Source organism: Rhododendron vialii, chromosome 9a, assembly GCF_030253575.1.
Source record: "Rhododendron vialii isolate Sample 1 chromosome 9a, ASM3025357v1".
Lineage (NCBI taxonomy): Eukaryota > Viridiplantae > Streptophyta > Magnoliopsida > Ericales > Ericaceae > Rhododendron > Rhododendron vialii.
In genome coordinates, this window is record NC_080565.1 from 33,540,411 (window position 1) to 33,566,080 (window position 25,670).

Here is a 25,670-nt window from a genome sequence, read left to right on the forward strand (position 1 = left end):
TTTGTCCATTTTGGACAATTCTGTCACGAAAAAGGAGAGCTCCACCCACGCGCTGCTGCAGAAAATGGATCTATAAAACAGTGGACTCTCTTCTCCTCTTGATCTCTCTCTGCGCCATCACCTTCTCTTCCTCGTACACGAATATCACTGCACTCCGCTGCGATCGAAACTGCAAGCTGTTCATATCCAAAAAAGATTCCTCGGATTCATGGCGAGCGAAACAGACGGCATCAAGTTCGAGCAGAGGCACGGGAAGACCAGGGTGAGGGTCGGCAGGGTTTGGAAGCGATCGGATGGCAGCCATTCGTTTGTGGAGTGGAGCGTCAGCGTCAGTCTCCTCTCCGATTGCCTACCCGCCTATTTCAACGGCGATAACTCCCACATCGTCGCCACTGATACCATGAAGAACACCGTATATTTCCTCTCCTTCCTCTCTCTATCTCTATGTGTTGTGTGTGTTCGGAATTTTGTCTAATCAGTTGGTTATGTTCGTGGAGACATGTTTGTTTGACTGTCAAAGGTTGGGAATTATCCTAATTGCTTTTGTTGTTAACATCGGTTTTGGTTAATTTGGAACTAGAATCATTCCGTGCTATGCACGGCGATTAAAAGAAAAAGAATTTCAATATTTTTTTTTTCTGTAATATAATTTGATAGAGATAGATAGGTAAATAGATTTTATTGATCCCTGGTTAATAGGGTTTTTCAAATTCTAAGTTATCTTCTTGTTTGAACCAATTAGAATTAGTTAAAGTATTGATCTAATTAAACTTTATTGGACTACGCCACTTGTCACTTGCGGGGGGATTCTTACAAAAACACTCCCTGCAATACTATATTCTGTTTAGATCACGTAGAAGAAGAAAGGGATTAGTAGTTTTTTTCTCAGAAAACTTGTAGAAAATGTTTGAAAACCGCTTGTAGTTTCCTATGGGGCTGTAAGTGAGCCGAGAGCAGTAAATTATTAGATTTTGGGTTGGAAACATAGCGTAATTCAATGAACATGTTCTGGTTCGGTTTTTTATTACTCCAGATTGGTACATCTCGAACAAGTTGATCACGAGTCACGCTTGAGTAGCTTGGTTTTCTTACAAGCCAAGATTAGAAATGAAGGAGTTGATATCGAACCGGCTTGCAAACAACACTTATTTCAACGTGAGTAGCTTGGATTGTTTGCATCACTCCCCATTCATTTTGGGATTTTGGATTTGGATTTGGATTTGGAGGTAATGAGTGTAGAGAGAAATAGATTAATGATTGAAAAAAAGGGTAATGATTGGAGAGAGATAGAGAGAAAAATGAGAGTAATGATTGGAGAAAAATAGGATAATGATTAGAATCCAAAATCCAAAACCCCAAAATGAACGGAGTCGGGCTTGTTCAGTATGAACGTAGTCGGGCTTGTTCGGTTTAGGTTTTGAGGGAGGTTTTAAAGTGTAATGAGTGGAGAGAGATAAATAGAGAAAATTTATTGGGGAGTGTGTGCAGGGGTGTTGAGTACCCCAAACGAACAAGCCCTAATTATCTAAACAGTGGAATGTAGTAAGTAGCTGCATGCACAAGTGTAATATAACCCTGAAACATTTTCTCTGCTTATATTCTTTGATTTTTCACACTGGAATATGTAGTAACGATATAGTTTCTTGGCATGAATTAGTTTTGTATCAATTCAAATGCTTTAGCTGTTTTTCTCTAGTTTGCAGGAACTTGTACGTGTCTTTTTTCTTTTTAGGGATTAAAATGAGTTCCTTCATGTGGTCAAAAGCCATTGTTGTTGGGGAGGATCAAGGTTTGGGGAAAATTCTGAAACCGGGGGAAGGGGGCTGTGTGTGACGAAAAGCAATTACTTTCTTTGCACTCAACAAATGTGGAAAGATTAGAGTGAAAGCATACTGCAGATGTGACTTATTTACGCCAGTAATACAATTGGGGTGCTATGATAGCCATCTTCAATGCTTAAAGAATGCAATAATTCTTTCACATCTCGCTCTGTACTATGTCCTTCATATGTCCTTATGCACAACCTCTTCCCTGCTTCCCTCCATGAGAGATAAAGTACTTTCTGGTATCGTGCAGGTGTATGTCAAAGCGAAGGAGTGTTCGGAGCAGATTTCAATGGAGGACTTTGCAATTGGACTTGGCAAGCACTTTACAACCTTCTATCAGCAGGTAGATATTATAATGTTCTCACCAATGGTGGTGAGTTGGTTATTTTCTAAGTGAAATTCGGAGAAGAGAGTAGCCAAATGGTAGTTCTGTGTTGTGCATTGGTGTCTCAGAAAGCCGGGAGGCTTGTAGTCCCCTATATAAATTCTGCTTAAATTTGGTTTTTGTGATCACAAGGGCCATTCCATTTCAAGTATTCTTTTCGAAGTAGTAGTCCAAGATTAGTGTTCTTTTGTTTTTTAATGTGCCATGAAATTGCTCCCTGAACTTGCCATTAAAAGTTGGTCAACTATTGACAATCATAAGTTGAACCATGTTGACATCTGGTTGCTCTTGTTTGGTGGAGATCGATTAACCAAGCTAAGCTTTGGACTGGCATGTTTAAGAACTTCAGCCCAGGCCCAGCTGTTCTGCAACTGACCAATGCATTTTGTAGCTGGTACTATGATGAGCATATGTTTTCCAAGTGCAATTTGCTTAGCACGAGGGCCCTTGGCTTGGAATAAGGACCTAATTTATGTTAATAGTTTTTTATCATTTGCTGACATGTTCTACTGGCATTACTTTCTGTATAGGTTACTGCTTCCATCATCAAGATAGTAGAAAAGCCATGGGAACGAATGGTTATAGATGGTCAACCACACAAGCACGGTCAGTATTTTCATCATTCAAAGGCATGAGTTGAGAATAACCATCGACTTGTTTTTAGGTATTTTGTTATATATTTTAATTCAAGATAAGATTGCTACATCACTTTTGGAGCCTATGCAATTTGTTTCTAGTCATTAACCTGGTTATAGGGCTGCTTAGGTGGCTGCTAGTCAGTTGTATATCGACTTTGGAACTACTAGCTTCCAGTAATGTCACCTCTCAAACTACATTCCCCATAATCTAAAACTTTTTTCTTTCAAGCAAATAATACAATCCTTGAGAAACTTTGTTCCTTGAGGCAAAGTTGATACTTTGTTCCTTCAGTTGTTACAGTCACGTGTCTTGCTATCTTCTCCTTGGCACATTATAATGAATAGGATGCTGTACTGCTATGTCTCGATAAGAAACTTTGTTACTTCTTTGAAATGAAGATATTTACAAAGGCCAACCTGCAACAGCCAATGAGTATAGTTTTCTAGAAACAAGGTTCTGAATACCGTACAAGTATTGGTACCTTTTTCCCAGTATAACTTCAGTTACGGTTTCAGATTTTGTGCCATGAATATTATATGTGAATATGTATACTTATATGTGTGCTTGCAAAGCTAAAAAATTCAACCAACATGAAAGTATGCACCAAAAGAATATTATTAGTCATGATTATGAAGCTCATATATTAAGAAATAAAGAAATTCATGATTTTTTTTAGTACAAAAGCCTTAGTTGTCGAATTACCTCTAAAAAACAAATATTTAAGAAATAATAGTATGACAGGTACTCACCCGGTACTGACTGGTACACTCCGGTATGGCCGGTACCGACCTAAATGAAATTAGAGGGGTTGGGTACTGGTTTTAGGTAAATCTGGTACGTACCGGCTGGTACGATACTGGATTTAAAATATGGAATTTTGTAGGTCCTCTCAGTAGCAATTCTATATTTTGAACTTGGGCATTTGCACATACATTAACTATTCTTTCTGATCGTCTTTCGTATTTAAGGTTTTAAACTTGGATCCGAGAAACATACAACTGAAGTTATAGTAAAGAAATCTGGTGCTCTGAGGGTGACTTCTGGCATCGAAGGATTGGCATTGCTGAAGACTACCAAGGTAAGCTGAACTTTCTGATTCTCGTCATCAGTATTCGCTGGATGTCTAACAATGTAATATGATCTTGGTAAATATGTCTTTGTTAAAATGTCTTGTTTAGTGATGTAACTATGTAAGTCAACAAGTAAAGACTAACTGTCATCAAAATTTGTAACCAATATGTTTGCGAACAGATTGATGGGAAAAGGTGACACAGTAACAAGTTTAACATTTGGAATGAGGTCACAAACACAAAGTGAGGTGCTATCATTAGAATCAATGGACTGTAATTGTCTACTGTGCATTTGCAAATTGCATGGCAACAAGACAATAGTTATGTCTTCTTGGGGCTTCAGTAGTATGGACTTGAACATTTACACACGTTAGTTTGGGCAAGCATGTTGTCTGTGAAGATTGCAGTTTGGCAATTTGGTTCCATGTGGGGAAAAAACGAAATTGCACACTATAGAAGTCAAGAGGTGAAAATTCAGCATTTGGGTTTGACAGTTTTGTGGGTATTCTTGGCATTTGCTTCATATAAAGTGTAAAGCCATGGAAACAACAGAGGTAGTGTATGCATGTCATGCAATTTGTTTTGATATTCTTGATTCGGAGTAAATTGTTTGTGCAACAGTCAGGTTTTGAAGGATTCATAAGGGACAAATACACAATATTACCCGAAACACGCGAGAGGATGCTGGCAACGGAGGTGACTGCATCATGGATGTATGTAATTCCTGAGAGACTGGCACACCCTGTTTGTTTGATTTCCAATTCTCTTCTTTTACAATTTGTACTTGAATTTGTATCTTGAGAAATTTAAAGGCAGGCATTGAGATAGGCACTGTTGAAGCAGGTACTCTTTGGAATCTGTCTCTAGCGTGCCTTCAAAGCCATTTTACTTCAGTGAGAGGTTCCTGGATGTGAAAAAAGTTTTGGTTGATACTTTCTTTGGTCCTCCAAAGGAAGGAGTATACAGCCCATCTGTCCAAAGGACTCTTTATGAAATGGCGGAGGCTGTTCTTGGAAGGTCTCTCTCTCTCTCTCTCTCTCTCTCTCTCTCTCTCTCTCTCTCTCTCGTACACACACAACCTAAATGCTTACTAAATGCTTGACCTTTTTTTTGGTTTATCTGTGGCCTTTGTTGGAGATTGATTCTTAGTTACTATGTTTCCAGGTTTCCTGATGTATCATCTATGCAATTGAAAATGCCAAATATTCATTTCCTTCCAGTTAATCTATCAAACAAAGAGAATGTTATTGTCCAGGTAATACATTCTTTTGATGTCATGAAAAGTTACCTTTGAGCTAATAGAAATGTCAGGGATCATCGGTGGAGAGTGGTAGATTGTTTTCTAAGCGTCTAAAAGTTATGTAATTTTATTGGGCCTATCTTCCTTCTTGTATTTTGTCAAGTAATGCTAGAAGCCTAGAACCTATTTCCTGAGGAGTAGTGGAGTACACTGGGAAGTAATTGATCTCTAGTTCTTTTATCTGGGAAAAAAATGAGTTAAGTACGAGGCACCATTGTGTTTTCGTAACTGTCATGTGTTATATCGAGAATACATACGGCTGATAAAATAAAATAAAAAGTTTTGGGAATACATATGACAACCGTAGAAGTTTCAACGTGGAGAAAGCTGACCTTGTTTTTGAAGATATTAATGTGCCCAAGTTACATTCAAAGATGGTTCCACTTCTTAATATTTGCCGCTGCACATTCCTAGGAACATATGGTACAATTGTGAAGGATAAGGGTGTAGGATATGCGCCAAGCAGAAAAAAGAAAGGGGTGCAGGACATGTATGAATAGAATAGCGTGGTGTGGTGTGGGTCTAAATTGGGACGATTAGACTTGTTAAACAACACAATCTATTTCGAAGGTTTGACCCCGTAAAATCAATGAGACGTATGTTGGAAATCAAGAAAAGGACTTGGATGCTTGAGCCTGAGGTCCTTAACAAGAGTGCACGTGTGGTAGATTGCACTGGATTTTTTGTGCGCATTTTTACCTTCGAAACCTGGTAAAAAAGATTTTGTGATGCTTGATGCTACTCCTTTTCAATGATTTTGCAGTTCAAAGATGATGTGTATTTACCAACCGATGAACCCCATGGAACAATTGAAGCGAGCTTGAGCCGCATCAGGTCCAAGATGTAAATCAAATAGTTGTGCGCTCTCTTCTTTGCTCGTCCGTCCTCAAAATAACCGATGCAGACTTCATATCCTGTATCTTGGAGGAAGCAATGCGAGCGGGATTGATGATCTTTTAATAACAGGATTTCAGCTGGAAATGTATGTTACAGTAGTCTAGTCTTGCATGATGGCTGGTTCACCAGTGAAATAAGCTATTTGAGCTCGACCAATGTTTCTTTTTAAAGCTCCTTTGAAATTGACTCATCTTGTTGTATATATAAGTCGGGTCTTGAACAATGAACACCTCTGAAACTCCTTAATTTTGCAAGTTCAGTTTGATCTCAGCTCGGTAAATCATGTATATGTGAAGCTACCAGAGCTCGGTTAACAATCCGTCGAATTTAAGACTCAAATTGACTTGAAAGGAATATGCGAAGCTTGAATGAATTTTTAAACTTGGTAGATTTTCAAAGCAAAGCTCGAACAAGCTACTAGCACAATGTTCGGATGTAGGCTGTCAGGTCTAGAGATTCAAGATGGATGGATACTGAAAAATCAAGGGGCATTACATCAAATTTGGTACTCCTAACAAATACGCATAGATTGTTCTAATGGTTCTTTAATCCAACCCAAAACTTCGATTCTTGAAAAACTCCAACTCAAACTAAAATTTTGCTGAGTACTTTTTGGATCAGAAAATAAAACCCTTTCGTGCATAATTTTAAAATTAACCGAATTAAAGATCTCAATCGATTCTTTAAATTGGTGTAAAAAATTCATATAATTTATGCACAGAAGTAGTTTGTTTTTTCCATAAACATTTTATGTCTTTTCATAGCGGCCTATGATTTTGAGATGGAGTCGCGGAGAATTACTATATACTACTATTTTGCTCTGATAATGTTAGAGCAACTAGACCGGTTGCTAAATTTCACATAATTTGTTGCCATTTTTCAAAAATGGCAAATAGCACCCCCCCACTTACAAACACAAAATTTTCTCAAATTTTGAAAATGCCATTTTCTTCCTCAAATTTGGCATACGTGGGTGTCCAAGCAATGAACAATCCAAATAAATAAAAAGTTCGAATTAAATCAAAGCTGTTTATGCCAAAATGGACAATCGGATTAGTCGTACTACAACCGTGAAGTTGTAATGCGGCTGTGCACTACAAGACTTCCAAATCATACAACAACCTTGCTATAATATATATATACACGAGCGCGGCTCCGAGGACACCTAAAAAAATATCTGAAAAAACACTCCAAAGTTTCCGATCGAATTTCGATGATCCGAGCTGCTCAATATAATCAGAAATGTGATTTTAAAGGTACCGCGAGAAATCTGAAAAAAAAAATAAAAATGACACCACTATTTCTTGGCAAAAATGAGAATGACAATGAAAAAATTGGCATTTATGGTGTCGTTGCTCTTACCGTCACGTATTCATTTTTTTTTTACACTGGATTTTTCATTTTTATGCAGTACTCCTTTTTTTTAGGGCGAATAAAAAAGAGGGAAATATTGGCGGGAATCTCCTCATCTTTGAAATTAAACTTGACGCCAAAAAATTGCAACAAAGCAACAAATCCTTAACGATTCAGAGCAATTGTAGATCGCCAAAAACCAAGCATGCAATCCAAGATCAGCAATTTCTTCAATCGCAGAGTACCGCCGCCAAAACCCCCCCAAACAGCAGCCTCAGATTCTCCATCAAACCCTCGATCGGAAAACCCAGGACCCTCACCATCCGTACGTCTTTCTATATATTTCAGCTCATACTTTTTTCATGAACGTCATGCCCCTCTATGTTGGGTTTTAGTTTCTTTTTCTGTTTCAATTTTTCAAACCCACCTTTGTGGTTTTTGGGTAACCATGAACATAGTGGTCAAAGGTGTTTGTGGAATTGTCTCAGTGAAGTCATTTTAATGAGTAGGCAATTCATTTTGGTGAAAGTTCTTACTTCTTTACTGAAAATTCTAACTTCTTAAAACACGTAAATTGGAAGTGGGTTTTGATCCATTGATTATACTAGGTTTAACTCTGGTAACCAATTGGGGCTAGCTCAGTTGGCCAGAACTCTTGTATCTCACTAGAAGGTCAAGAGTTCAAGTCTCCCCACATGCGTGTGGATTTTCTTTCCTTAAAGGGCTCTGGCTTATTTCTTGTATTGGTTAAATTGTTAGGCTTGGTTATCTTGTGGGCTTTCAGAATTAATGTAGTGTCACAGGTTTGTACTTGTACTTCATATATCTGATGTAAAATAATCTCTTTTATCGATTGACAAAAAAAAAAAGATGAAAAGAAACTCTGGTTTTTCCTGATTTCTGCGTGTCTCTGTGTGTTGGCCAGTTGTATAAACCAGGTTATTAGAACGACCCTGTTTTAAATAATGGGAAAACATAGTAATGATCTCTTGTTTGTGATGCTTATGCCGAGAACTGGATTAAAATTTTATGGGTATTCTATGAGACAATATATGGGTCAGCCTTGTTTTTAGAATAAGATGCGATTTTCACAATGTCTTCTTCGCAAATGGTAGAATCCACCTCAAACAACTATATAACAGGGTTGGACCCTCTTGGGAACATTCATATCTTAAGCCATATGGGTCATTTACATGTGCATGTTTTATGAAGTCATCCAACAATAAGTCCCTGTTCAGAATTGATGAGAGGGATTTGCCAATTTGTTAATCAATTTTCCAGGAAAAAATTTCCGCGTCCTTTCTGTATTTGACTTCTTTGGGTTTCTAGTGCAGTAGCAATGGAGATGCTAGTCAACATAGTAAAGAAGAATCAAAGAAATGTACCCCTATCCCAAATGGAAACCTGAAAAAGAAGAGAAGTTATGCTCAACTTCATTTGGATTTGGGACAATCTGATTTCCTTCTACACACTTGTTCCGTATGCGGCTTCATGTATGTTTGTGGGGATGAAGGGGATGAGAAGGTTCACAAAGAATTTCACAAGGATTATACGCATGGTATCCAATTCAAGGTACTTCACCTTTAGTTCTTCAAATGGAAGTTTGGTAGTGTGCAATGAATGTGCTGGCATCTTATCTATATTTTGTTTACAGGGGTGGAACAATGAAAGAGTTGTTAATTTGCCTTCAACCATGGCTGGGCGCGTAATTTTGGTGTTGGATGGTGATCCTCCTGCTCATAAGAAAAAGGTTCTACTTAAGTTGTATTTTATTTTATTTTTTTTACGAAATGCTAGTACAAGCCCTCAGCTTCCCCACGATAAAGTTGGATCCAGGGTTACTTGATTGTGGTATGCCATATCCTTCGGAATGCTGGGGGTAAGCTTCTTTGGATCATTGTTCGGAACGGAATTAGTTTGTTCTAAATGTGGATCCAGGGTTACTTATCGCGGTATGCCATACGCTTTGGAATGCAGTACAATGGGGGTAGGCTTCTTTGGATCATTAGTTTGGAACGAATTAGTTTGTTCCGAATGTGGAACATTTTCATATGGTTTTGGTAACATCTCTATAAGGCATTGTGGTTATCAAATCATTAATGGGATTAATTTATGTGGGTTCTTTTGTTATATGAGAGTTACCAACTGTGAAACAAGATCATAGGATCTACCAAACTTGGCTCATCTTTTGATTCTGAATACTTGCTTGTGGTTGGCTGCGCAAATCATCTTCTTCAGATTTACTCGTCTAAATTCATAGGCCCCATTATTTTAGTTCAACCAACATAAAAATCCAAATAGCTTCTTTACATAGTTCAGACCATGAGTTTTCATTGCATATCACCACAATTTGTCAATGAGGGATGTACCTAATCCTGATCACAAAAAGATGCAACTAATCTGCTTGTAGGGCAGGAACGTTCTGTTTATTCATGTTTTCTCTCATCATGACTACAAAACATGTTTGCTCGATTGATTTTGATATGCTAAAGACAAGCATACTGTGTAGATTTTTCTTCACTTGTTTCTGCTTATTCAGCGTTATGCCTGAAGAAAAGTATGAGTAATCAAAGTTATACTTGCTTTTGCTGGAAACCATTTTCAATATATTATACTTTTGCTATATTCCTGGACAACCATGCTCCTTGGCATAAACTCTTTTGAAAAACATGTTCAAGGGGTGCCTATGGCATTGACAGGTTCAAAAGGTTGTTGAGATGATGGAGATGGACCTTGGAAGTGGATGTCTGATTCATAAGCTCTACAAGGTGGGAATCAATCTTTGGAATTTTAATTACTAAGGGTTGATATGTGGATCTCCTGTAAAATCAGCACGCCGCTATGTTTATTCACCGTTGGTGGCAGGTCTATTTGTATATCTTGCATCAGAGGATTGCTGGTTGTCTAATTGCAGAGCCAATCATAGTTGCTTACAGAGTTCTTTCAAACTCGGAGGCGCCAAAAAGCATTAAAGGTACCAATGCAAACGATAACGGATCAAATTCATCGACGCTTCAATTTGGAGGTATTAATTTCCAAAGAGAGGCCGTGAAAAGAGCTCCTTCAGCAATTAATCCTGTGGCATTAGAGGAAAAACACACGGGAGCAGTATTCCTTGCAAACGAAGCTGTTCCTGCTACTTGTGGGATTAGGGCAATTTGGGTTGCACCCTCTGTGAGGAGGAAGCAAATTGCTAGTCACTTATTGGATGCTGTAAGGTAAGTCCGCGATTCACAGAGTTCCTGCTATACTAATAACTAATCTATTCAATTTTCAGCTTTTGGAACAAAAAAAGAATGAAAGGCACAATGACACCTGAGAGTTGTGCTGTAAGCTATTGTTAAATTGACGAGTTACGAGGAAATGAATGTGTATATGCGCTGATCAAAACGGGAAGAAAAAAAAAAAAGAGGTTTGTATAAACGTGTGTATACATTTATGCATAGGTGGAGAGAAGCTCGTTGTGTACGGAGGTTAATGGAATTGATGGTACATGCTAACCTGACTGATTTTAAGCCCTCATCCTGGTTTGTACAAGTACTTGTGTGCTCCCAGTTTCGTAGTCTCTCTTGTACTGATAAAAGAGGAGATGTTCACCGAGGACAGATTCTGAAGAATGTGATCAAATGCTGTCAATAACTGGACTTTTGACAATATGACTACAACTTTAGTTACATTCTGTTCTTTTCAACTGTCTTTGGTTCGAAGATTTTCCAAGGAATTTACGAAGGGAGGAGAACGGGAAAAGAAAGAATACGAAGATAATGAAAGGAAGAAAACTCAATTCATTTATCTATTTACTTAATGTTTCATTTCTGTCTGTAAATCCCTATGCAATCCTTCCTTTGATTTCTAATCCAATATGTTGATAGGCTTGGAGTCTAAATCCTCATGCTGCTCATTTTGGGGCACTAGTTCATTGATAAGAACTAAGCCAATTAATCTTGTGGATTCAAATCATAAGGCACTTCGTGCAAATAATACCAAAATTTTAGGGTATTGAGAACTAAACAGGGCATACTTTGCAGCCAATGTGCATTGCACATCTGTGTTTGTTTCTTCTCTACTATAGGCAGCTATTAATTATGTACAAATACATCTGAGTTTCTTAGCAGTTCGAGCACGGATTTGCTGATTTCCTTCCCAATTTTGCTCATCTTCCTCAGGATGAGCTTCTGCGAAGGTTTTGTGCTGAAATCATCTCAGTTGGCATTCTCGGATCCTACGTCCTCTGGAATGGCATTGGCTTGTAGTTACTTTGACACAAGCTCGTTTTTAGCCTATAAGAGTGATTGAAATGTGAGGGAATTGTTTACTCTGTAAGCCTTTATTTACAGATTTCAAAGACAGCATACACGTGCATGTTTCATATAGATACACATATTTTGTTTTCTCTCTTGAGCTCTTCACCTTCTCTTAGTTATTCATGTGCTTCAATCCCATTTGAAGGTCTATTTCTTCCCAAACATTCTTTGAGAATACATTAGCATCTGGCAAAGAACAATGCAAGGCTAGATTATATGTGGCAGTTGAGCCTTGTGTACTTAATATGACATTTTACATTGACAAATTTTAGCCAACGTGACAACAAGAAATATGAATAAGTTGCAATGACTATCAACTTTTACTTCTCGAAATAGAAGTGGCGACTATCACCTAACATTAATTGTTCCACATTGCTTTTGAAAACGAACAGAAAAGCGAAGCTAAACCGAAAAGTAACTGGAATTTATGTAGGACATCCTTTATTTGTTGAGTATGGCCACCGTCTTTGAACCAGTTCTGGCTGATTTCGATTGGTTATGTACTTCTCAAATGTTTAACATAAGTGAGACGAATTGTCGTCACCTAATACTTTCTATTATTTTACCATTTTGGAGTCAATCTATTAAACAAACATCACATAAATCTTCAGGAGGTTTCACGCGAACAGTTTAGTAACAAGAAACTGTCATAATAAACGAAAACAAAATACATTCCTGGAAACAGATACAAAATACAGTTTGTCAAACAAATCTCTAGTAATAAAAGCAAAAATCATAAAACAAAAATGACCCTGAAAAAAGGCAAATACGAAGGACCAAGGCGAAATCAGACCATCCTACTGTCTGCACCGAGTGTTTTCACTTTTGATTGACAGTAAGCTTTCTGTGAACAAAACAACCTGTAACAAACTTGGAATTCCATGTAACGAACTTGGAATTCCATGGATTGGAAGTTCCTTAATTTCTTGGGTATTGAGGTCACATGACACCAGCTGCCCAGTGCTACTTTCCATGAGCAACTCATCATCCTTCCAAAATGTCAATGGCCCGTGGATTCCTACTAGTGGTCCGATCATATACATACGAGTCCAAGACTCCTTAACCCCATACTCAGGCATCACCCAAATGTCATACTGTGTCTCCACCTGTTGAGGTTCATAAACTATCAGGGCAAGCAAATCATGCAAGACTGAAAGACTATAGTTGGAACAAACAACTGGGAATGGAATCTGTCGGAACACCTCCTGATGAATATCGAACGCTAAGATGGATTCAGTAACCGGGTCATGATCTTCAGGACATCCGTAAAAGTGAAAAGACCCATTGAAGAACATTTCAAAGCAAGGAAAATGCGTCACACAAAGTGGGACACTGGCGTCAACATGTCTCCAAGAATCACTACTCGAGTCGAATACTTGGACCCTTTGAGAATCGTAAACATAAACATCTTCGTCGTCGTTGAAAAGCTCAATGATCCTGACTATCTTGTAGTTATCGTCTTGCGAGTCGTATCCGAATCCAACTCCCTCAGTCAGGGACTTGAGCCCTCGCGGGTACGAAAAGGGCGGGACAGGGACCGCCTTGAATTCTCTGGTGGCAGGGTTACATAAAACAATGTTTACGTTATTGGTTAAGCAAACTATGCCATTGCAAGGGCCGAACACTTGCACAACACCCTGAAGGGTCAAGCCAGGGCCGAAAAGATCAGATGGCAATCGAACGGGGTTTGTCGATGATGCAGTTGTCGTCGGGGCTTCGGAAGAGTAAAAGGATAACACAACTTCACTATTATCATCGTAAATACTACTGCGCTGCTGTTGGGGGTCTGCGGTTGTGATGGATCGGACGACAAGGATAGAATCATTGTTTCTGGTAATGCGATTACGGTGATGATAATGCAAATCAACGAAATGGGGGTTTTGAATTAGAGCGAACCAGGTTTTGCAGACGGTTTGAATCGCAGGAGGGATTTCGCCGGAAGCCTCGACAGGATTTCTACCCATACCTCTTCCGGGAGTAGCGGCGGCGGCAGCGGTAAATCGCCCATCTCCGTACCCATTGGATCACGGAAAGATAGATGAGAGAGAGAGAGACGCCCAACAACAAAATCAAGGTTATTTATTTATTTTTTTGGCCTCCCCCTGTCGGAGAAAATTTACTCGTATATTGTTTAACCCATGAGAAAATAATTTTTTTTTTACGGGGCTTTCGTTCGTAAAAAAGAGTGTTTATGGAGGTGAATTCCGCACATCTAAAGTATTTTGAACGGTCTGAATTTTAAATAAATTTTTTTTGGAAAGAGTTTTTACGGAGCTTTCCGTGAAAGAGTGTTTACGAAGGTGAATTTCGCGCGTCTAAAGTGTTTTGAACGGTCCGAATTTTAAACAATTTGGTTTGGACGGTCCCTATACTATTTCGACCAATAAAAAGAAGTTTAATGTTCACCTCTCTTCTAAGAAGGATGAACAAAATCATTTTCGTACATAATATTTTAGTTCCGTTCAGGTGTAAGAAAAGTTGTGTAGGAAATTTAGTACCAAATTTTTTTCCGTTCATTTAAAAAAAAGAGAAATAGTTCAATAGGACAAAATAACTTTTTGAGCTAAATAATCATCATATTTTCAAAAACAATGTACGTAATTAATGAAACATAATTTTTTAACGAAGTTTAGTACTAGAAAAATTTGATTTTTATATAAACATTATATAAACGAGTATATATGTATTCAATTTCTACACAAGTTGTTTATCATCTAAATCATCATGCAACTCTGCAATCAGCCAGAAAGAGAACTATACTATAGTGATCAATCACCATTTTCCCTACAAAAACAAAATAAATTGATAGAATTATTAAAATAAATATCAAATATCAACTAAGAATGATTTATTATTCGGTCCAAACAAATAAATTGGAGCATAAAACTAAGATAAAAAAACAAATACGTTCAAGAAAAAAATATTTCTTGCCCTTTTTGGGGAAAAAATACGTTGAAGAAACAAACTATCTTGGAAAATATAATTTGAATGTCAACTCAACTCACTACTAAGATAATAAGAGACTTGGGAAAATTGATATTGGCAGGAGAAGAGAAGTGCTTTCGGGCGGAAGGAAACTTTTCCAAGAAAATAAATTTTTATCTTTTTGTAAGATGCATTTTGAGGGAAAGTGAGCCCTGATAAGAAAAATATTTTTGTGATCCTCACTATTTTCCTAGTAGTTGAACATGTCAAAATTTATGGAAAAGTTGGTTTTCTCATCCTCTCTTGTCGTCTAAATGGGGTAATATGTCATAAAAAAAAGAGAGGGAAATATGCTAAGTAACAACCTCCAGTCCTTTAGGATAAGGTAGAAATATGCTAAGTAACAATTTCTAGTCCCTTAGAATAGGGTAGATTAAGATTCTTAGGATGGGATAGAAATATGCTAAGTAACAATCTCTAATCCCTTAGAATAAGGTAAATTAAGATTAAGGAAAGAAAAAAAAAAAAAACCCTCGAGAACTTTATTTCATGGCCTACAAATTTTCTTTTAAGTTAAACCCCCCGGAAAACACCCTGTCAAAAGGGACCGAAAGAACAAGGAAATGTCAACTAACGAGACCACACATCAGCATCCTCCGAATTCATTTTCTATATTTTTCAACCACCAACACGTCTCTCTCTCTCTCTCTCTCTCTCTCTCTCTGGTTTTCCTTTTCTCTCCAGTCTCTGTAACTCGTTCGAAGACGCGCAGTAGAGAGAGACAAGATCCTTCAACCAAAAAAATGGGGGTGGATGTGCTGAGTGAAAGAGCGGCCATGATGAGAGAGGCTCTGCAAAAGAGCCAATCCATCACAGACACCATGGTCTCCACCCTTGGCTCCTTTGACCACCGCCTCTCCGCTCTCGAGACCGCTATGCGTCCCACTCAGGTCATTATTTTCCCTTTCTGGGTTTCCGTTTTATCGTCTTGCCCCGTGTTTGGTTGCCGAGAAAACTATAAGGAAACTTAAAGGGAAAGAAAAGTGAGTCCCAATCTGATTCGTAATTTGTGATCTACTTTTGGTCGGTGATGTTTTTTTAGCAGAAAACCATATCTGGGTATGTTGATTTATTCTCAGTTTAGCAGAAAACCACATTTGGGTTTATTGGTTCAGAGGTGGAAACTCGGGACTTGGTTGGACGAGGCCCAGTTTTGAGTCCTCGTGGCCCCAGTATGGGGCGATCATACTCCCAAGTCCTAACCTAAGTCATATAATGTGCGAGCGTGAAAGCATCCGCCAATTTGATTCTATTTGAAAATAGCTCGAATGCATGTCCCCATATATAATTTTCTCGATGCATAAGAACTCTTTCATTTAGGGTTCGGCAAAGCATCTCTCAAAAACATCCCGAAGAATTAAAACAGGGCAGTGGCATCTTTCATTTATGCCAAGGAGCATGGTTGATTGAGAGCAGGCGGTGGAGGTCCTACCGAAGAATTATGTAACTATGCTCCTTACACCATTCACACGTGATGTGATGGGACTTTAGATTCGACCCCAATGTAGGTGCAGTTGGTCTCTAGATAGTGGTGTGGTGTGACTGGGCAATACTCTCTGGCGGGGGTGAGGGGTACCATATCTGCACTTCCATTTTTTGTACAAAAATGAAGAAGAAATAAATGGGGGAGGGGAAGAAAAATTTATTGGATTCTTTCGTCATTTGTGTTTCCCAGAACTGTCAAAAAATAGCGCTGGTAGCTTAAATAGGCTTTAGTCTGGCGGATTCTTTCCGGGTTTGATTTCTTATCCGCATTTTAGTATTCAGTTTTGAGTCTTTAACTTGTTTAATTGCTGTCAGGGTGTGGTTTTAGCCCTAAGCCCCAAGTCTTGGAATTCTTGATATTGCGTTCTTGAATTATGCCCTTTGATTGTAGTTCCTTTTGGTTGAAGTCTACATTAGACTATGTAGATGTCATATGGCTTGTGAAGAGAGCATATGTCGGAATTGCCTCTAGGCTTTTGGAGATTAGACCCAATTCAGTTGATCTAGTTGGAGGTCTGATCCCCTCTACGTGATTAATGTCACCCTTATTCTCCCATATTTCATTGAATTTAATGGTGTGATTCCTAAGCCCCAGTGGTCGATAAGAAAAGAAAACCAAGAAAACTTAACAAAAAAAGATCTCTAACCAATTCAGTACTTTGAGTCTATTTTCTTTTATTAAAACCATTTTGTTAACAGATGAACGTGTCTGGACGTGATTAATGTCACCCCTATTCTCCCATATTTCATTGAATTTAATGGTGTGATTCCTAAGCCCCAGCGGTCGATGAGAAAAGAAAACCAAGAAAACTTAACAAAAAAGATCTCTAATCAATTCGGTACTTTGAGTCTATTTTCTTTTATTAAAACCATTTTGTTAACAGATGAGCATGTCTGGTTGTGCTTCACTGCTTCAAGTAAAGGACATCTGCATTTGGTTCGGTCAGCTTACTCTCATTACTTACTCTGCGAAAATGGGCAAAGAATCACTAGAAATAAACATGGCTTAGTCTAGCGCTAGTCTTTCCGTTGTAGTTTCAGTCCTAAATTTTTTAGATTATAATTCTGATGTATTTCCTTAGCTACCAAACAGATTTTACTTTTGGGCTTCCCTTTGGCCCACTTTCTCTACTTGTGGCTTCTTGATCTTGTTCCAGTTTCAGATTTACTTTCCTGCTGCATTGTTCTGTTCTTATAATGCTATTTTTACTTGGTTTTTGTAGATTAGAACGCATGCTATACGGAGAGCTCATGAGAACATTGACAAGACATCAAAGGCTGCGGAGGTTATATTGGCTCAATTTGATCTCTCTCGTCAGGTCAGTTGTGTAGACTACCAAAAAACTCCTTACAATGCCTGCCAATTACCAAACAATAGCGCATTATTAGTACATTGCTCAGTTTTCTTTCAAGGTTTCCTTCAAGATTTGTTTTCGTGGGTTATTGGAAGTCCCTTGCAGTTATTTCCTTGGAACTTTCGAGGTGTTGTGTCGTCGTGGGACAAACTGTACTTACTCCTGTAATGTAATCCTATATTTGTAGCTTACAATATCGGATACTACTATTGTTTCGATGTGTAGGCGGAGGCTAAAATACTCAAAGGTCCTCATGAAGACCTGGAGGGTTATCTTGAAGCAATTGAGCAGTTACGAAGCAACATTCGATTTTTCAGCAATAACAAAAGCTTTAAGAGTAGTGATGGAGTGCTCAACCATTCAAACAATTTACTTGCTAAGGCAATTGCAAAGTTGGAAGACGAATTCAAGCAACTCCTACAATCCTACAGGTTTATTTTTGAAATGTTGATAATGCTTTCTTGTATCTCTTTCTTTTTATTTGTGTCTAGATTCGTATCTTGTATCTTTGGTGTCTTTACCTTATCTATTGTCCATATGGCCTCAAGTATCCTTGATAGAGTCTTGTCCCAAGCATATCGAGTTGAAATAGTTTTTTGTTCTCTGCTTTGTATGGGTAATTTGGTCATGCTTTATGCTTTTTGGTCTTCCCTAGTAGCTCAACTTCCATGAACACTAGTCTTGTCATCGCTGCAAATTTTGACCACAAAATTTAATTCACTCTTGCGTACAGTTCCTTAACTGGACTTCGAGATGCACGCCAAACCATCTTAGTCAGTATGTATCTTTGCATACTTCCCAGTCAATGTTTCCTTGATTCTTCCTGGCTAGGCAACATCAATACGTCTGAGAGCTTTCCCTAATTGACATTCTATGTAGAGTTTGCTATTTCTCAATAAGGAATTCAGAACTCTTTGATGCTATTGTATTCTCCTATTTTTCATTGTTCTATTATTATGTAAGTACAACGAGACATTCTGAATTGGATGCTGCTTGCACATTGTGTGCGTTTTGATGATGCTTGGTGCTTAAACACAGTCATCACAACCAGTGTTCTAAAAGGCGGCTGCCTAGGCCGATTAGTCCCCACCTAGGCGCTAGGTGGTGGTCCGACGCCTAGATTAGACAGCCGACTAGTCGGGTGCCTAGTCCCCGCTTAGGCGCTAGGCGGCCGACTAGTCGGGGCCTAGGCTATAGGCACCCCTTTTCCGCCCGACTAGCGCCCTAGCGATTTTTATAACATTGATCACAACCTGTTCATTTATCAACAAGAAGTTGACAGCCATTTATTTGGTTTCGTGCTAGTGTTTTGAGTTTGATACTCCTTATCTAATAAATGTAGCCATGCTTGATTCTGCATAAACAAGGTCTTTTGTGGTATTGTTTGAACAATTTTTTGATTTCTCGGAACTTGTTTTAGAGATCATCGATACTTTAGTTTAGTTTTGCATTTTAAATGGAAAACATGCATATTTTTGTTTGAGACTTCACTTACTGCATAGCTTCGATTTCTGTACTTTCAGCAAACCTGTGGAACCTGAACGTCTTTTTGAGTGCCTCCCAAGTGCGCTGCGGCCTTCATCCGAATCTCCAGGAAACCAGGGCAATGGCAAGAATGGTCACTCTGAACACCAAAATGGTAACCTGGAAAATGCTGTTTACACACCTCCTGCTCTCATACCTCCACGGATTTTACCGTTGCTGCATAATTTAGCCCAGCAAATGGTTCAAGCTGGCCACAAAAAGCAGTTGCTAAAAATATACAGGTAAAGACCTCCATTCGTATCCAAATTCCAATGTGCTGTGATCTTTGATATCAGTGTTCTGCATGTAGTGATTCCTCGGATTATATTTAACAACATAGATAGATCTTTTTTTTAATCTCTATAATATAATAATAGGTTGCCTTTGTTGGAATCAATCAGCGGCTCAAAATGCTCTTCTCTTACTAAGAACTACGTCAAATAAAAGCTTCAATGCCTTGGAGTCAGTCCCAGTTGTTGATTGGTGTGTCATGCACTTAAAGATTTGATATTCTTGGTTAATTTGTTTATGAAGAGCGTCTGTATTCTTAAAATGCCAAGGCATGAAAATGCACTTGTAGTATGAACGTGCACTGCTTTATTTTTGTTCTGGTCTTTTTTTCCTCTTGAGGTTATTTTCACTGAAGGGTCTTAAAATTCCCGGGCATTACTATTGACTCAAGTGTATACATATGGCAAAATTGAAGCTAGAATGGTTTTCTCTTCGAAATGCCTTCAAAACTGTCACCAAATATTTTGACACTATCTTTTTTTTCAATCAGGGATACCCGTTCTTCAGTTTTGGAAGAAAGCATTCTCAAATTGGGAGTTGAAAAACTTAGCAAAGATGATGTCCAGAAGATGCAGTGGGAGGTTTTGGAGGCTAAGATTGGGAATTGGATTCATTTTATGCGGATTGCTGTAAGTTGTGATTGAAGTTCTGAAACATGGTGTATAGATGACACCTATACTTCCAAATGTACAATGGTGCTGATTAGGATGCAACTATCTAATCATGCTGAACAGGTTAAACTTCTCTTTGCTGGGGAACGGAAAGTCTGCGATCAAATGTTTGAAGGCATTGATTCCCTCAGGGATCAGTGTTTTGCTGAAGTTACCGCCAGTAGCGTTGCTGTGCTACTTAGTTTTGGAGATGCGATTGCCAAAAGCAAGAGATCTCCAGAAAAGTTATTTGTGCTATTAGACATGTATGAAATAATGAGAGAGCTTCACTCTGAGGTAAGGGCTATATGTATGAACAAACACTTGTCCACTAATTGTCTACATTTAGGAGCTGAAAGAAGAATAATTCAGTCTTTTCGCTGAAATTGATTTATTGTCTTGTTAATAGACGTGTTAAAAGGTTAAGTAGAAAAGATAGAAATAAAATCTGGTAGAATAGTATATAAATTTACACTTGAGTCAATAATATTATGTGAATTCATGTACAGGGTACGTGTCGAGGTATTGGGTTTAGCTAATTTTGCGTGTCTAGTGATGTCAGGTTGAATTAGTTTTTTTACTTCTTGAAAACTTCTTTTGTTTTTTGATGGGTTGAAATTGTTTTCATCAACTTATGCAGAGCATGCTATTCATAAAGTGGAAGCTGTATGCATCACGAGGTTACATACTTATTGAATCAATGTCCTAGATTCACTGGACACATCTAAAACTTTGCCAACGGGTTAAGTTTGCCGTAAGAGTCCACGTGACAATGTTAGTCACATGAGGATTCGAGCCTGTACAACCAAGGAACAAAACTGTAGAACCAGATGCTAGGAAACCTTTACAAAACAACAGTAGAAACCTGAACTTGAACATTTCAACAGACAAATCACAAACCACACGAAAGGTTTTCAAAATAATGTGAAGATAGAGAAACTAGGATTTCTTACTGCACATTTCTCTTCCTCTTTTCGTCTTTAAAAATAAAGAGATTTGAGGACAAGTAAAATGTCTAAATTTAATTTTGTTATCAAGTAAGAACCACAGAAAGAAGATATAAAATAGGGAAATAGGCTATGGTCGTTCCAGTTTTCCTCTTCCATTGTTATCACAAGCGTTCTATTTTTTCTCTTCCTTTCCCCCCTGGAATCTACCCCTTTTTTTCTTGTATTTTATATTTCTGCGAGCTGATATTTGTTATATAGCTTGCATGCGGAAACATATTTGATTAAATCAAAGGTGGATTTCTTGGCAGATTGAAACACTTTTCAACAGTCAACCTTGTAGTGAAATCAGGGAATCTTCGATGGGTTTGACAAAGCGGCTTGCCCAGGCAGCCCAAGAGACTTGTGGTGATTTTGAAGAAGCAGTTGAAAAGGATGCAACTAAAACTGCTGTGTTGGATGGAACCGTCCATCCTTTGACAAGCTATGTCATTAACTACGTGAAGTTTTTATTTGAGTAAGTCTAGTTAACTATGTATTATTTGAGCCTTGAAACTTGCGTCCTATTACTCTTTCTTGTTAATTGCTGATTATGGTCGTAAAATTTCCTATTTGAGTTAGTCAAAGAATTAATGTATTTTTTCAGTTCCATACTGTTGGTTATGTTGAGTTACGGTTTCATCCTTACTATTCTGCATAAATGGCACCTGCTGGTAAAATGAATCTTAAATAATATCAGTAGGAACATAAAGTTAATATCGACCAACTAGGACCTAATGTCTCATGTCTTGAGTAAATACTTATGAACTGAGCTGCTATTTTCCTACTTTAGTTCGTGTTGTCTTACTGAAAAATGGACCTTAGAGAACAAAGCATAATTTTGAACGGAAGGATGATGCTTCCACTCACACATTTTGCTTCTGCCAAAGTTGGCGGAAGAGGGGAAGAAAATAGCTATTTTCCTTTTTGGGATTTGTGAAATCATGTTTTCTCCTTTGGATGTATTATTATTTATAATGGGAGATATGCCCCATTGGCCATCAGCTTTGTAGCCCATCCCATGCTATGTGCATAAGAAGTCCCACTCCCGTCTTGGCTGCTAGAATGAGGTCGATTGCTTCATGGATTGTGCTCATACAATGTAACTCCCACTTTTTCCCTCCTATATCCTTTTGGTCCTACTAACAAAAAGAAAGAAGGCTACAATCTCTTCCCCAAAGATCAGTGTTCCTTCCCCCTTCATTTTCCCCTCTTTTGAATCCACCTACCATATAGCATAGGTAGAGCAGTGGAAAGTGGATGTTATCATGTAACTTGTTGCAGATATAATGCAGTCATGAGTTTCCTATAGTATTCTAAACCTGTATAGTCGCAGATATTCTTGTATATGCAGCTATACTTTTTGTTATTACTGCTGTGGGTGCGGAAACACGCTTTACAGCTTCTCTTTTGCCTGATTTTCCTACTTTGCGAAGATTTTCCTGACGAATGAATTCCTTGACATGTTCAGCTATCAGTCAACCTTGAAGCAACTTTTTGAAGAATTTGAGAATGGTGAGCAAACACATCCGCAGTTGGCCTCTGTAACTATGCGTATAATGCAGGCTCTTCAAACCAATTTAGACGGAAAATCAAAGCAGTATAAGGATCCAGCTCTGACTCACTTGTTTCTTATGAACAATATCCACTATATGGTCAGATCTGTACGAAGGTTTGCCTCACAATTGTGTTGTTTAAGATGGTTTCTAGAAAGCAGTCTAAGCTTGTCTGGTATGCATGACTGTGTTACTTATTGTATCTATCTTGGTTTTAGGTCCGAAGCAAAGGATTTGTTAGGGGATGACTGGGTCCAAAGACATAGGAGGATTGTGCAGCAGCATGCCAATCAGTATAAGAGGATTGCTTGGGCAAAGGTTTGGTTTGTTAACCCTATGCATACCACCAGAAATTATCTTATTTTGGTTTTCAGCAACTATTTTTGGTGCTTGAAGATCTTCCTTGAAATTGTATTATCTTTTAAAGACCCATTGCTCTCTATATGTGGAGTCATTTATTGTTCTGCATGTGAAGTTACATAAAAGAAATTCATATTGCTGACATGTTGTGTGTTTGGTTGCTTCCTTGACCGATACTTAGAAATTTGTTCTTTGGTTTAAGCTTTGCTTCACTAGCAATGTACTCACATTGCCTGCTCAAATTATTTCACCATTTTTTTTTATCTCCAGCCCTATCCTTGGTATCTGGATATTTGTATCATCAGTCTTTTGCTTTGTTCGGTTCAAAATTTGGTAAAAAATTTCCAAATCCACTTAGTACCCCTATCATTACTCTCATTTCCCTCTCCACTTATTACCCATATCTCCAATCATTACTCTCTCCACTCATTACCCCAAAAATCCTTTCCAAATTTTCCCAAATTGTGAACCAAACAAAGCCTTTAATTTTTAGGCAGACATATTGACAAGTGTGTGAGCATAAAAAAAATAACTGCTTATTTGATTCTGGGCTTATTCCCCCTCTTGTGGTACTTTTTTTTTTTGGTCATTTCCTTTCCCCGTCCTCTCCATCTCATCAACTGGGTATTGCATTGATATCAGATATCAAGTTAAATGAGGGATTGGGAGTGTCGCATTGGACGTATGTGTAATGCTATTATGTACTTCTATTGTATTGCATAAGTTTTGTTGGAGTGTTTACTCTTAAATATGCTGTCCAATGAGTGTGGGTGGTGAAGTTGACGTTTCAAGAGTAAATCCCATAACTTGCATTGGGTCCTCTTTCTGTAGATTCTGCAGTGCCTCACTATACAAGGGGCGAATTCATCTGGGGGTGGCAGCTCAATTGGTGCTGATGGAGGAAGTAGTGGAGTTTCAAGAGCATTAGTTAAAGACAGGTCTATATTAAATTGAACCTTTCCTAAAATATCCTTTAGTCCGTAACACAGTTGCTCCAGAGTTCTTAGCCGAGGAGAGAACTAATTTTTTGTTCCATCAGGTTGAAGACGTTCAATATCCAGTTTGAGGAGCTTCATCAAAGACAGTCTCAATGGACAGTTCCTGACAGTGAGTTGCGAGAATCTCTGAGGCTTGCAGTTGCTGAGATTCTGTTGCCAGCGTACAGATCTTTCATTAAGCGCTATGGGTATGTATGATGACCTTCATAATGTTTTGAGGGATTCTGAGCTCTTGTTTTATGAACTTTGAAGCATCTGAAGGCACAAATTTGTTTTACATGAAAATACAAGTGAAGTTAGGAGAACTGTATTTTGGTTGATTATGTTTTTTTTTTTTTTGTTAATGAAAATGGCTCGACACACTTGAGGTAAACTGGTCATATCTCGAAAAAGTACAAAAGACATAGGAACAAAACCACTTGGTTTTAAAATTAGACTTGTTAGAGATAATCAACTGTTCTATAAAACTCTCGAATCTGGACTTTTAAACAGTGAGAACTTTAGGCAATGATCATCATTCATCGCAGAACGACCTGAGTGTCCTGGTGACCTCAGGTTATGGTCTCCTTTCAGCCCATATTATATGAACCAAATTCGATATGAAATTGATACACAGATATAGAGAGTCACCAGTACTAACTGGTTTCTTGTGATTTGAATCGTTTCTTCTATGTATGTCACAGTGCTTTGGTTGAGAGTGGGAAGAACCCCATGAAGTATATCAGGTACTCGGCAGAGGATCTTGACAGAATGCTCGGTGAATTTTTTGAAGGGAAGACCTTAAATGAATCCAAGCGGTAGGGGAACACAGGATGAGTAAGAAGGGGAAAAAAAAGATGGCCTCTCAAGTAAGATGGGTTCTTTTGGCCCTGCCTAGTGCCTGTATTTGTTATCTTCTTGTTACCAAGAAAGAAGGGAAGAAAATAAAAGCAGCCATTGCCTTCTGAATTCCTTAGCCATGTGTAGTGGTGCTATCTTCTTGTTGGTGGTGGTGGTGGTGGTGGTGGTGGTGGTGTTTGTTTCGGTATTCGTTGTTGGTTCCGTAATCTTGTATAGGTGACACTGATTTTCCAGTTCTTGTTTCAAGTAGTGAAAGATGCATTTTTAAACTCTTCTTGTCTGGATAAGATTTTCTTTGTAATACTGGAGTGATCATATTCTTTTAGCAGCAAATTAGGCAGAAATTGGCATGACCCGAAACTATCCAAGGAGCTTCATCACCATGTTTCAGAAACTGGGCTCTCTAGATGTGAAGATATTGTAACATGGAATCGTGTTGGCTGTTAATTTGCAGAAATATGATTTTCCAGTTCTTGTTTGAAGTAGTGGAATATGCATTTTAAACTCTTCTCTTGTCTAAATAGTATTTTCTTTGTAATACTGGAGTGATCACATTCTTTGTAACATTTCACTACAAATAAGCGTAACATGTTGAAGCAAAAAAGGCATAACATTTAACCATAAAGATACGTAACATTTCATCACAAATAGGTGTACCGTTTTATCCCATTAGGCGTAACACCTATAAAAGCGCATATCATATACACCTCTAACTATGAAAAGATATAACTTTCACCAATAACGTTTTACCTTGAGGAGGTGTAACATTCACCAAATATAGATATGACATTCCTCTAAAATAAATGGTGTATATTGAAACGAAAATATTGTTCAATGTCTTGAGACACTGCCAATCTTTTTACCAC

At 38.2% G+C, this 25,670-nt stretch overlaps 4 protein-coding genes across 8 annotated transcripts; 3 read left to right on the plus strand and 1 right to left on the minus strand.

Moving 5' to 3' along the window:
• On the plus strand, positions 1 to 6,340 carry LOC131301237 (uricase). Of its 2 annotated transcripts, XM_058327412.1 has the most exons (9): positions 1 to 154; positions 190 to 412; positions 2,077 to 2,169; positions 2,742 to 2,817; positions 3,819 to 3,928; positions 4,542 to 4,633; positions 4,764 to 4,937; positions 5,085 to 5,175; positions 5,984 to 6,340. In XM_058327412.1, exons 2-9 carry the CDS (start codon positions 209 to 211, stop codon positions 6,065 to 6,067), a joined length of 924 nt encoding a protein of 307 aa, XP_058183395.1. In that variant the 5' UTR covers positions 1 to 154; positions 190 to 208; the 3' UTR covers positions 6,068 to 6,340. The 2 variants fall into 2 exon arrangements, with proteins under 2 accessions (XP_058183395.1, XP_058183394.1); XM_058327411.1 differs by having other exon boundaries at positions 6 to 412.
• A 1,141-nt stretch (positions 6,341 to 7,481) lies between these two features.
• On the plus strand, positions 7,482 to 13,851 carry LOC131301238 (protein CHROMOSOME TRANSMISSION FIDELITY 7-like). 4 transcript variants are annotated; one of them, XM_058327416.1, is made up of 6 exons: positions 7,482 to 7,795; positions 8,805 to 9,042; positions 9,125 to 9,220; positions 10,170 to 10,238; positions 10,336 to 10,688; positions 11,586 to 13,851. In XM_058327416.1, the coding sequence occupies exons 2-6, from the start codon at positions 8,962 to 8,964 to the stop codon at positions 11,764 to 11,766; spliced, it is 780 nt and encodes a 259-aa protein (XP_058183399.1). In that variant the 5' UTR covers positions 7,482 to 7,795; positions 8,805 to 8,961; the 3' UTR covers positions 11,767 to 13,851. The 4 variants fall into 4 exon arrangements, with proteins under 4 accessions (XP_058183399.1, XP_058183398.1, XP_058183396.1 ...); XM_058327413.1 differs by having other exon boundaries at positions 7,483 to 7,795; positions 8,800 to 9,042; XM_058327414.1 differs by having other exon boundaries at positions 7,485 to 7,795; positions 8,800 to 9,042; positions 11,637 to 13,851.
• Positions 12,332 to 13,738, minus strand: LOC131299815 (F-box protein CPR1-like). The gene is made up of 3 exons (XM_058325388.1): positions 12,635 to 13,738; positions 12,446 to 12,526; positions 12,332 to 12,355 (listed from the first exon to the last, which is right to left on the minus strand). The coding sequence occupies exons 1-3, from the start codon at positions 13,736 to 13,738 to the stop codon at positions 12,332 to 12,334; spliced, it is 1,209 nt and encodes a 402-aa protein (XP_058181371.1).
• A 1,450-nt stretch (positions 13,852 to 15,301) lies between the features above and the next one.
• LOC131301240 (exocyst complex component EXO70A1-like) lies at positions 15,302 to 25,310 on the plus strand. The gene is made up of 12 exons (XM_058327417.1): positions 15,302 to 15,649; positions 17,468 to 17,563; positions 17,825 to 18,030; positions 19,123 to 19,365; positions 19,905 to 20,043; positions 20,149 to 20,361; positions 21,323 to 21,528; positions 22,522 to 22,722; positions 22,825 to 22,924; positions 23,798 to 23,904; positions 24,006 to 24,152; positions 24,648 to 25,310. Exons 1-12 carry the CDS (start codon positions 15,323 to 15,325, stop codon positions 24,763 to 24,765), a joined length of 2,103 nt encoding a protein of 700 aa, XP_058183400.1. The 5' UTR covers positions 15,302 to 15,322; the 3' UTR covers positions 24,766 to 25,310.
• The last annotated feature ends 360 nt before the right edge of the window (positions 25,311 to 25,670 follow it).